Source organism: Anguilla rostrata, chromosome 14 (assembly GCF_018555375.3).
Source record: "Anguilla rostrata isolate EN2019 chromosome 14, ASM1855537v3, whole genome shotgun sequence".
Lineage (NCBI taxonomy): Eukaryota > Metazoa > Chordata > Actinopteri > Anguilliformes > Anguillidae > Anguilla > Anguilla rostrata.
Window position 1 is genome coordinate 26167561 of NC_057946.1, and position 12850 is coordinate 26180410.

The 12850-nt window shown below is 43.4% G+C and overlaps 1 protein-coding gene and 1 long non-coding RNA gene across 2 annotated transcripts; one reads left to right on the forward strand and one right to left on the reverse strand.

Moving 5' to 3' along the window:
• Window positions 1-2771: 2771 nt before the first annotated feature.
• LOC135239371 (uncharacterized) lies at window positions 2772-7050 on the reverse strand. The gene is made up of 3 exons (XR_010325357.1): window positions 6729-7050; window positions 3858-6147; window positions 2772-2963 (listed from the first exon to the last, which is right to left on the reverse strand). It is a non-coding gene; the product is annotated as an uncharacterized LOC135239371 (long non-coding RNA).
• A 953-nt stretch (window positions 7051-8003) lies between these two features.
• Window positions 8004-11126, forward strand: LOC135239538 (uncharacterized). Its single transcript, XM_064308247.1, has 3 exons — window positions 8004-8659; window positions 8942-9046; window positions 9457-11126. Exons 1-3 carry the CDS (start codon window positions 8150-8152, stop codon window positions 9493-9495), a joined length of 654 nt encoding a protein of 217 aa, XP_064164317.1. The 5' UTR covers window positions 8004-8149; the 3' UTR covers window positions 9496-11126.
• The last annotated feature ends 1724 nt before the right edge of the window (window positions 11127-12850 follow it).

Below are 12850 nucleotides of genomic sequence, written 5' to 3' on the forward strand. Positions count from 1 at the left end.
TTTCAGGCTCTGTCTCACACGCTACCCAAAAACATCTCACACCAAATGAAATTTGAGCAACTGAAAACAAAAAAGCTGGACTGACTACCTGTCTTTCTGTCAAGGTTAGGGATTTTGAGCAACACTTTGTAATGTAATCACTTTTATTCTTGAGAAAACATTGCATTTATAATCTGTTAGTGATGGAAGATTATGAGCTGATATTCCACATTATTAGGGTTATCTCACAGTCAATTATGGATGGAAAAGTATATGATTAAGGTACGCTAATCTGTTTCTCCATTATGCAAACAACAGATTTTGTTTATTCAATGACAACAACTGAATTTTAATCCTTTACGGTGTTAGATCTCAAACATATGGTTAGAATGTTCTTAACTGGACATTCTAATGCTGATGTAACGATCACTACTGGTGATTGAAAGCAATGGAGTTCTAGAACACTGACTTAGAATTTCGAAGAAAAAAAAAACATACCAAAAAACCTACTCTTTAAGGGGTTAATCATCTCTTCAAAAGCCACACCCTCAGCCTCGACTGGCTGGCAAGCGTAATGGGATATCAGGATCAATCAGTGTGGAGAAGATTGCTCAGTTATAGGGCATCTAAGCCATTAGAGTGGATTGTGTTCAGAGGGGACCAGCAGGCCTGTCTGATATAAAATCCTGCTGGAGGGTGTAATTGAGACAGTATGGGCCTGTCGCCGTTCTGTGAGGGCAGAGGACTCAAGTCTGATCATACCATCAGAGGCAGGTAATTGTACAGTTTATGGCTTCTTACTGCTGTGTTTGCCCTTGCCATTTATAACCACTAGAGGTCAGTATACTCCTTTTGTAGCAATGATGAGTTTTGTCTGGCTTTTTCCACTGATGATTCCTGGGTGGATGCATTGATTATCATTTGAGTTTATGAGAGTCCTGGGTGGGTGTATTGTCTCCCGGGTGTGAATGGGTCCAGACTCCTGTTCCTGCTGAACTGAGCCAGTGTTCCAGTAAAACTGCTGTCAGCTCAGTAGGCACGGGAGATCTGGTCCGGGGCTGATCTGAACCAATCCGGTTTGCACCATGTGACCAGCGCAGTGACACGTCCAGTTCACCATCACAAGACTAACACTGACACACACAACACAAACACTGACCCACACAACACAAACACTGACCCACACAATACAAACACTGACCCTCACAACACAAACATTGACACACAAAGCACACATACTGAGCCACACAACACAAATACTGACCTACACAACACAAAACACTGACCAATGCTGCACAATTACTGACCCACACAGCACAAACACTGACCCACACAACACAAACACTGACCCATATAGCACAAACACTGACCCACATAGCACAAACACTGACCCACATAACACAAACACTGACCCACACAACATAAACACTGACATACAACACAAATACTGACGCAGTGTACAAGCAGAACAGAGCCATCATCTGTTACGAAAGCTGTACACGGCTCTCTGTCTCCCCCTGTCTCTCTTCTTCCGTTTTGTCCAGTCTCTTTTCAAGCGCAGGACTTAGCCACTGTGAACACAGAGAGAAGCCATGACTGTTCACCAATCAGCGAAGCCCTGCACCTGCTCATTCACGATCCTGCTCTCCTCCATTTCCCCAGAAGAAGACCGCGGCTAGCGGCGCCAGTGGCTGTGTGGTAATCCCTGGCAATGTGATTTTAACCAGAGCTCACAAATCACCATGCCAGGAACCCGCACGACCCCAGCAACGACCTCCGGCAGCACAGGGGACGCCGCGGCGAGGTCGGACAGCCCAGAGGTCACCATATGAATCGGGTGCGCACAGTGCGCGCAGTTCAAAAAGAGCCCCGTCACGTTTTTACCTTTCACTTCCTCGTTTTCCCTTTGTTTCCTTCGGTTTAGAAGCGAGCGACCCATGAAACGGTTCTCTCCTCTCACCGCGGAGAAAGACCCGAGTCGTCTGCATATAATCTCACGTAGCGATGCTACGTTAGCGCCTGGGAAATTCGTGCCGGAAATTTGTGAGTTTCGGCGACGCCCGTCCGTACTGTCAGCTTTTGCCATACAGGGACAGGTATGACGTTACCCCCTATTGGCACTAAGTTCCTCAGTGGCAATGCATTGGGTACATGGGTCTGACTCTGACCCCCACCCCCCCACCGTTTGTCCCTTTTTCTTGTTAAAATGCCTGCCTTCACATTCCCTGAAATCAATGGATTTTTTTTCCTAAAATGGTAAAGAAATATTCAAAGTGGCCTGTCCACTCGACTATATTTATCGACGTTAGTAAATGGGGGAACTATTTCGCTGGCGTAGAGGAATGACGGAAATGAAGGTACTTTCCAGAAAGTGGGCCACAGGATTTAACCAGCAGCAGGCCCCAGCAGAACTAAAACAATCGGACCTGTAAAAACTGAACAGTATACAAAGAAGTGCTGTCCTTACGAGCAGCGGGTCCCCTGAATTTGAGGGGTTAAAGGTCAATTCTTAGTGATTAATTAATTAAATGATGACATTTATTCTCTCTCTCTCTCTCTCAGTCTCTCACTCTCTCTTCTTCTCACTAAGCAACACATTCATAGATTCATTTAAATTCAGATGAATAATGTTCCAACAAAAATCTGTGACTAATATTAACAATTAATTGTAATTGAAATTAATTTTAATTGTATTCTTCCATCACACCAGTGAGTGTTCCAGTGTATCTGGTGGCACAGTATTGAGTAACCAATTTACAAGCATTGACTGCAAAAAATGGTCCAAAACAAAGTAGCGTAAATGATTTTATGTTTTAATGTTAAAGCTGTGCCATGCACGTTTTTGATGGTTTATCATACATTGTGCGCAGGTGTAAAATTCAGTATGGTGGACTTCATGGGCCCCTGAGACAAACTGATCTTTATGAGGAATCACCCTTCCAGTGTCATCCCGATATACAGTACTGTGCAAAAGTCTTAGTCACCTGTAAAAAAAAAATGCTATACAGCTAAGATGCTTTCAAAAATAATGAAATGAAAGGTTACAAATATCGAAAAAATAATATAAAGAGCAGTAAATAGTTAAAAACTAAATAAAATCAATGTTTGGTGTGACCACCCTTCGCCTTTAAAACTACATCAATCAATACTACATCTGTTACTTAAAATATTACTTTATTTAACAAAATACAAAAATGTATCTGTAAAATTTCATTTAGAAAATTCATGTTTGGAAATCTAAAATTTTCTCTTTTCTACTGACACACTAATTCAGAAAACAAAAAATAAACATCTAAGACCAAATATACACTATATATTATATTTAAAAATCTAAAAATCTTTTTCACAGTACTATACATAATCTCATTGGCTGATCAGTACGGCTGACATCACCCAGGAGAAGAACCAATCACATGCTTTCTTGAGGACTCTCTCGACCTGGCCCTCTCTCAAGCTCTCTCTTCATTGGCCGTTCCTCACTCTTTCAATCTCTCAATGCTCTCCTGCTCTCACCCTTTTCACCCTCTTACTTTCTGTCTCTCACTTTTTCTCACTCTCTCAGGTGACCTTGCTCATGTGACCTGATGATCACATGACTACAGCTTCCGCACCATTATGGACACATGGAGAGAACAGCGTTGTCACCTTGTGGAGCAAAATTACTGTGTAATGCACTAAAATTCTCTACTGTCACAAGTAAGCGTGCATATGCCCCTAAAATTTATGAGTTGAAATTCATATGACAAGCAAGGGCACATTTACTGTATGTCACATGAATGTGATTACACATATGCAACTACAGCACAGAACCTTTATCAAAGTAAATCTCACTAATCAGAAACAGGCTGAACTTCCGAAGGAGTAAAAATGGCACTCACCTCAACTCTGACCTCCTTTTTATCGGGGGGGAAAAAGAGGGAAAAATAGAGCAGAGAGCCATTTCTCCAACTTGCGTATCTCCAAGTCCAGCAGATGAGAAGAAGACTCTCCATGTGAAATCCAGCAGCATCACAACCCACAGTCCACGACCTCCCTTTGCCCCCACATATATCACAAATACCAGAGGAAGAGGGAGAGACAGAGCAAGATACAAAGAGACAGGGAGAGAGAGAAAGTGAGAGACAGAGAGAGAAAGAGGAAGAAAAAGAGAGCAAGGGAGGGAGAGAGAGAGAGAAAGAGAGAGAGAGATTTCCTCTGGACAGTAGCAGAAGGTCCATCTAAATTTGAAATTAAACACCCATCTAATCCAGCACAGCCAGAGAGGCGCTACCCACACACTCTCTCTCTTTCTCTGTGTCTCTCACGCACACACACACAATTCATGAATACCCACACACTTATCAGACTATTCACAAACAAATATGTACACACACACACACAAGTACACACTGCCCACTAACACACACGCACGCACTTTTTGTTGTTATTTTTGCACAGCACAGCCAGAGAGACGCTACCCACACACTCTCTCTATCTCTGTGTCTCTCACACACACACACACACATACATACACACAACACTCTCTCTGTCTCTCTCTCTCTCACACACTCACACAGGTATTCTCTCTCAAACCCATGCACTCACATGCTTTATCACACACAGATACACAAATCTGACATCTAGAGTGAGGGTGAGTATTGTAAATATTATTATTATTATTATTATTATTATTATAGCTTATTGTGTCAAAGAGGGAATGAGTAATGACACTGAAATTCTTTATTTTTCTATTATAGTATGGTTCCCACATTATGGTACCCACACTTACATGAATAATAAATATCTGGTTGCTTTGAACGCAGTAAAAGAACTTCAGTTTCACCTGATTTCAGTTGGAGAAAATTCAATCTCCAATACGAAATTCGTCTCTTATACATTGGAGATTCATGAAAATCTGCATTAAAGACAAACATAGTTGCGTATCATCTTTAAAATGAAAAGAGCAGTGGTTGTGGGTAATCTGGCCTAGGAGCAGGATATAAATGGAGAATAAAAATACCCCCAATATGTCTCCCGTATGGCTCCACAGGTTGCAGGAAGAGCGGGGGCTCATATTCTCCCATTTACAAACTGTCAACCGGAGAGATAAACATTGTGCAACCTGAACATACTTCCAGCCAGAACCACCCAATTCGTCAGGCGATTCATTCCTGTAAGATAACCCCGTCCACGGTATTGAGCGCAGACCTTGTTGCTATCGTTTTTTAAATGTAAGCGAGAGGGCGGTGTTTGTCTCTGGAATCTTTAATGGTTTTATCGTGCTTCGGTCTGAGCGGGAGGGTAGAGGTTCGGCCAGAATCACGCAACGCCAGCAAAGAGAGGCTGAGTGTTAGCGGAACTGAGAACGACGAACTGGGCGCAAAAGTAAAGGACTAATTATACGAGTTCAGCAAATAAATAAATAAATAAATAAATAAATAAATAAATAAATAAATAAATAGGCGTGGCTCTGTCCGTATCTCCTTTCCGTTCCGACCTGGCGTCTAACCGCGCCCTGGAGCTACTCGCCTAAAATCTGTACGAGCAGAGGTCACACCGCAGCCCCCGCCCACGCCGCGGCGCGGAGCGTTTACCCTTCAAACCCCAATTAAAGCCAGCGTGCCTGGGGAGGGGCCGGAGTCCTAGCACGGTCAAAGACCCGGCTCACTCTGAGCTGCACCATGCAATATGCACCGGAGAGGACAGGGTCCCTCGGTCCGCGTGAATTAGGGGAACATTAAACCGAACCTTAAACATAAGCAGGATTACTGCAGGTCACACGCCGCTCTCGTGCTCTGAATTATGATCGTGTTAAAGGAGACACCCAGACAAACTTCTCCGGAAGTCTCTGCAGTCTTCCGCAGAGTCCCGAAACTGACCGGATTGGTTGGTGGGTCGTTGACTTCTGATTCCTGACTCACGTTTAAGTGACGTCCGAGCGTTCGGTTCGTCCTCCGCCTCGGGAGAACAGAAACGGCCCGTACCATTAATGGACTTTTCTTTGTGGGAGTTTTGGTGTTTATTGAAGTCCCGCGAATCGTCCGTTAAACTGCATGACTTCAAATGTCTGGCATTTGGGGCCCGCGCTCAGCTCAGACAGAGAGGCTGGGTGGGCGTTCACCGAAGACCGGAGCAAAATGCCAGGCCATTTTAGGGAAGGTCACATGACGCCCAGAAAGTACATCAAGCCTTGAAAAGAAATATCGGAGAGAGGTCAGAGCTATTACTGAATAAGTTACAGCTTCTGGCTACAGCAGAGCACAGCAGTCAGATCCATTTCTAAGCAGGAGACGAAGATTTAGCACAGGCAAAGGGTGATGCGTGCACTTTTGTGCAAAAATAACAATATTTTACAATATTTGTCAAAAAAACAAAAATGAAAAATACTATTACATGTATGGTCAGTGACACTTTGGTACTTATCCCCACATCCCCACATTTTTTATTGTTTTTTTTTTTTTTTTTACTTTGTTGTAAGTGTAACTCCAGTGTCAAATAAAGAATTAAAATATGCATGCCCACGTGTCTGTGTGTGTATGAATAGTGTGAGTGTATGTGAGTTGGGTGCCAGTATAGCAGTATATAGTTCTCTATAGTAGTATGTGGTCCTCTCCGTACTTATGTTACTTTCCACAAATCCGAGCTTCTGGCTGCCTTGCTGCACGATTGTTCATCGGTAAACCCAGCCACTCAGTTCCATAGGGATTAGCCTTTAATCTGGTTTATTAGGAGTGGATTTGGTGCGACAGGGCTGACGGACAAGTACTCACCTGATTGCCCTGATTCCTCACCTCGCAGAACGCAAAGATCCACTGACAGGTTCAGCTCTACTGAGCTCAGCCAAACAGGAAGTACAAAGCCATCTGCTAATCACTCCACCTGACGGGTTTCTGATGCGTAGCTACCTGCGCAACAAACCTGCCCCAGTGCCCTTCAGAACAGAAAGGACAGTGCCCAGAACCATTAGATAATTAGTTCGGTCCAGTGGAATTAATGACCTGCTGTAAATCTCTCAGAAAAAAAGACATACGCTCAGTCCTACGGATATGCGCACGCACATACACAGGTGTATGCAACCAGGTGCGGCAACACCAGCGTACAAAACACAGCAGCTTTGTCTGTATAAACTACAGAACAAAAAGTAGTTCAATGATGGTAACAATAATTTATCATGGTATCGTTTATCCGCGTCTCACTTTTAGGACACGATCTAACATTTTGTTTTCACGTTAATTTTTAAATCATTGCGGAGCTAAGGTACACATGACTGGTCACATTCTGCCATCTCGTGGACAATGTTAGTATATATTTGTGCAGGCAGGCATTCCACTGTTAAACAATGCAGTTAGCGAGCATCACGTAAGTCAGCGCGAATTGGACGGTACAATAAAACTTCAACAAAAAAACGAATAAAACTGCCATGTTACTCATGCACGCAAAGCACTGTCTATAAGTAATCAACTAAAACTTACAAAATCTAGGCCTGCCGTTTAAAGTATTTATATGAAAATGAGGCCAAGTTACGACAAGCAACATTGGCTATCTTCACTCACACAAATTAAACAAGCTTTATTAAGCAGTGCTCCCCAATATTTACTAAATTATTTAATATAACTTGGCCGAGTGTTGTTTTTTTCGTCTTACCATTTCAGGAGAATGTGGTCTGAAAGGAATTGTTCAAACATATCATGTGGTCATTAAAAAATATATAATAATAATAATAATAATCATAATAATAATAATGTGTAACACAGCTGCTGAATTACAGATTATTTCGACTATAAATGATTGCCATTTCACACTTTCATGTGGGACATACATTTTGAATGACCTCATTCCCTTCAGATGTTAAGATGAAAAAATACTACCCAAGACTCAAAAATCTTTTAAAAATGAAGCGGCTAATTTATATATATTTAATACATTTTGGAATGCTGTTTCGTTCCCTACTCAAAATGATGATATCATGATTTTTTAATTTATCCATATGAATGTGTTCACTGGATCCAAACATGACTAATCATCACTGAACATGAAGAGAAAGAATTAATTAAAGCAATAGTTGTGCTACATTAACCAGTACAGGAGAGGAGGTGGTGGGCCATCTGCAACGAGAAACACGCCTCCTGATGTCTCTCCGCCTCCTCCGATTGGCCAGTGCTCACGGGGAAACTCCTCCCCCTGCTTCCTCATGCCTCGACTCCATCCGCAGCCCTCCACAGGTCTCCAGGGAGACGTACCGAGCGACAGGTCGGCCATGAGGACTAGTCGCGTGCTGCTGCTCTGTTTTTGGCTGACGGGGGCGTGCCTTGCCCGCGGCGCCAAAGGCCCTGCCCCCTACTCGCAGGTGGGGGCGCTCACGGAGGGGCTGCTCCGCCTGCTGTCGGGCGCGGAGGAGAACGGGCGTTTCGTGGAGAGGGAGGGCGGGCGGGCGAACCGGGAGCTGCGCGGGTACGCCCGGACCCTGGCCCGTCTGAGCAGGCGGGCGGGGCGGGCGGACCGGCTTCGGGCGGGGCTGAGGAGGGAGCTCCAGGCGGGGGAAGCGTGGGAGGAGGGGCTCCGGAGAGGGGCGGAGGCGCTGCTGGGCCTGATGGACCGGGACGCGGTGGAACGCAGGCTGACCCGGGTCCGAGAGGTCGTCCAGGCGATTGAGGCGCCGGGCGCGGTCAGAACCGTGACCCTCAACGTCACTCTTCTGCAGGTTAGTCTGCGTCTATGACCAGCTGCACCGCCACAGACTCTGAGCGCATCTCTGCGTGTGTACATGCATGTGTTTGTGTGTGTCTCTGTGTGCAAGACTGCATCTGTGTGCATGCGTATATTACCTATGGTGTGTGAGTGCATACATTGTGTGCAAGTGGGTGTATTGTGTGTGTGTATGTGTGTTGTGTATAATGTGTGTGAGTGTTTGTCCAGTACTGCCAGTACATTTTGTGTGTGTGTGTGTATGTGTGTGTGTGCGTGTGCGTGTGTGTGTGTTTAGGCTGAGATGGAGGCTCAGGATAAGCGGCTTTCTGATCTGAGCCTAGAGGTGATGATTCAGGATGGACTGGTGGCCCAGCAGGACCAGCGCATTGCAGAGCTACAGGTACAAATACCGCTCACTAGCATTGAAGCGCTACAGGTACACATACCGCTCACTAGCATTGCAGCGCTACAGGTACACATACCAATCACTAGCACTACAAGTACACATACCACTCACTAGCATTGCAGTGCTACAGGTACAAACTCCTCTTTTTAGTATTGCAGAGCTACAGGTACAAACTCCTCTCATTAGCATTGCAGTGCTACAGGTACCACCACCTCCCATGAACATTTCAGAGCCATATACCTCCCATTAGGAACATCTAAACACCAGACACAAACTAAAGTTATGAGCATATCTCCTAGTGTTTCCCAAACTACTGATGTCCAGTTACCTGCTCATTACCTTTCACATCAGTGCTGTTGAAGCTGGGTTCTGAAGCTGAGGGGCTTTTAATTTTGTCATTGCAGGCATCTGAGACCAGAGAGGAGCTGCAGGGATTTTCATAAAAGTGCCTTCATTGTGAGAAATTCAATTCAGTCACGAGAGCACCCAAGACCACAGCCAACCTGCGTTTCTACCACCAATATCACAGCCAACCTGCGTTTCTACCACCAATATCACAGCCAACCTGCGTTTCTACCACCAATATCACAGCCAAGCTGCGTTTCTACCACCAATATCACAGCCAACCTGCGTTTCTACCACCAATATCACAGCCAAGCTGCGTTTCTACCACCAATATCACAGCCAACCTGCGTTTCTACCACCATATCACAGCCAACCTGCGTTTCTACACCAATATCACAGCCAACCTGCGTTTCTACCACCAATATCACAGCCAACCTGCGTTTCTACCACCAATATCACAGCCAACCTGCGTTTCTACCACCAATATTACAGCCTACCTGCGTTTCTACCACCAATACCACAGCCAAGCTGTGTTTCTCCCACCAATATCACAGCCTACCTGTGTTTCTACCACAAATGACAGCCTACCTGCATTTCTACCACCAATAACAACCATACCTGCATTTCTACCACCAATAACAACCATACCTGTGTTTCTACCACCAATATCACAGCCTACCTGTGTTTCTACCACCAATATCACAGCCTACCTGAGTTTCGACCATCAATAATACAGCCTAACTGTGTTTCAATTGCCACCATAAAGCTTGTAAATTTTACAGTCAGTTACATCATGGAAAGATTTCTGTGCCAGTTCCCTATCATTATCATCCCTCTCTGATGTATCTGCGAGAGAGCAAACTGCAAGTTCAGCCGCAATTTAATCGCATATTCTATTATTTCAGACGGAGAGTCAGTGCTATAAGACCACAGAGGAGGAGCGATTGACCTGTACTGTTGACCGCAGGCCAACTGTTATAAAGGTCACACCAGGGAGACTCTAGAAGAAGAAGGCCAGTTCCTGGCAGACCTCAAGGCCTCGAACAGACCACAGGAGTTCTGTCCGACAAAGCATTCCTAAACAAAGCCACAATAACATGAACTATAGCCTACATGCGCACGTACCCGAGCAGAGAGACAGACTGGGAGAGAACGAGAGACAGAGAGAACGAACCCCCTAATTATCAGCATAATACACAACACACTACACGTAATCATTTTTATTAAAGTGTATAAAATTTAAAATGAACAATGTTAATGATGCTATTGATTTAATAATGGATTTGTGTAATCAGCTAACAAAACGACTTCTTTAATTAATTGTCTTGTGTATCCTTTTTGTCTCGTGAATATGTTCATTTAAAATCTGTTTGTCAGGGTGAATGACCACAAAGAGGATCCTTAACCGTAAAGGTGCAAGCAACTGGATTCAATTTGTGGTTATATTCCCCAGAAGTGACAATTGGTTGTCTTCTTAATATTTTTTTGACCCAATTATAACCATTTAATTGTAATAAATACTATTAGATTATTGTGGCCTGTTCCTCATCGCTAGCTAGGTTAGAGCCATAACCTTACACTGCCAGACAAAATGTAAGAAAGCAACATAAACAAGGCTTTACCATCATATAGTTAAACCTGAAGATCATTCAATGTGTAATAATGTTGTAACACTGAACTACTGTACACTAACATTAGACTCCATAGCAGTCTCAAACTCCGGATATTACACCCAAATAAGGAAACCCATTTCTTGTAGGTCTCTTCATTTTTGTGAAAAGAAAAAAGCGCATTGTTTTCTTCGCATCCAGAGAATAGGGAATGCTTAGGCATTTTCAACTTAACAGCTGGCCTTACCCGCACAAAAGTGTCAAGACCGTAATTTACATATTTCATGTGGATAGAATTTCACTGGAGGTTTTTGTTACATAACTAATACCCAGTTAGCCACGGCCACTGAAAGCCTGGCGTTCGGCCAAGGGGGAAAGCAAGCCAATTTCGACACAGGCTTTTATACATTTATGTTGCAAGAATCCTTTAAAAATATTTCTCAGGCATTTGTCAATGTAAAAAAAAAAGTACTAAAGCAACACAACAGCAAAGAGTTCACAGGTTTCATTGTCCTGGACTTTTAAAGACACCTTTGGCAAAATTCACTCATCTCCCACATTGAGTGGTCTGCTCCACATGTAGACTCACATCACTTTTCTGTGTGTGCGTGTGTGCATGCACGAGAGAGAGAGAGAGAGAGAGAGAGAGAGAATTAGGCCAATACCCATTGTTAATTAACATCCAAAAAAGGGCAGTTAAATTTTGGATTCACCTCAAAAACATCGACCCCCACTCGTATCATTACAAGGCCCTGAAATACCAAGAGATGAGCCCAAAGAAGAGTCCCCTCAGTCAGCTAGTCTTGAAGCTTAGTTCATTAACCCCTACTAACACAAAGCAGCCTCAAAACAGCAACATACAAACAATTAGAGTCAACCAAATTATAGCAAAACATAAAGAAAATTACATCACCTATTGGGACACACAAACAAAAACACAAAGCAAATTAGAACGCTATTGGGCCCTAAAAAAAAAAAGAGAGAGGACACTGTGGCAGATTTCCTGACCACAGTGAAAGATTTAAAAACAAGGAAAATATTGACAAGATATAGACTCAGTGAACACAACCTGGCTATCGAGACAGGTAGACACCGCAGACCTGGCTGCCCAGAGAGGACAGGTTGTGCTCACTTTGTGACATTGAAGAGGTGGAGACAGAGCTTCATTTCCTCACGAAATGTGAGAAATACAGAGAGACAAGGTCACTGTTCTTCCTCAAAATGAAAAAAATCTGCCCACAATTTGAGATGCACTCAGAGACAGAGAAGCTGCCATTCCTTTTGGGAGAAAGAAGGGAATGTGTGGATTTGGCAGCACAATACATTGCCACTTGCCACAAACTGAGGGACAGGGAGTAACATTGACACCAAAAGTAAAATTATTATAGTTCATTGACATTTTGTATGCGTTATCTTCTAGATGTAGAATTTTATTTTTGTTGTCTGGATTTTTTTTTTTTGTTTGTTTGTTGTACTTAAATTGTTATTGCCTGTCTGTTATGTTTGTCACGTGAGTGTATGCTTTGGCAATGTAAGGGTACCCTTACCATGCCAATAAAGCTTATTGAATTGAATTTAATTGAATTGAGAGAGAGAGATGTGCATCTGTAAATATGATGATCTGATGAGGAAGAATTCTTCTAGTGAGTTCCTTATTGTGTCTCTCCTGGAGTAAACAATATGCTTGAGAACATTTCATCTGTCCACCCAAATTCTAACAGGGAGGAAAACAATAACATTGTGAATAGTATCATTGTTCCCAATTGATTTGTACCTAGTTATGTCATTATTTTCAACACAAAAGGAATTAAATACTTAACGGTAGCAAAACATATTTTCTTCA

What these genes read in the sequence shown, in the direction of transcription:
- LOC135239538 (XM_064308247.1), top strand. Translation starts at nt 8,150, where the DNA reads ATGCCTCGACTCCATCCGCAGCCCTCCACAGGTCTCCAGGGAGACGTA. An exon ending in TCAACGTCACTCTTCTGCAG is followed by an intron (nt 8,660 to 8,941) that starts GTTAGTCTGCGT and finishes GTGTGTGTTTAG; the next exon opens with GCTGAGATGGAGGCTCAGGA. An exon ending in AGCGCATTGCAGAGCTACAG is followed by an intron (nt 9,047 to 9,456) that starts GTACAAATACCG and finishes TTGTCATTGCAG; the next exon opens with GCATCTGAGACCAGAGAGGA.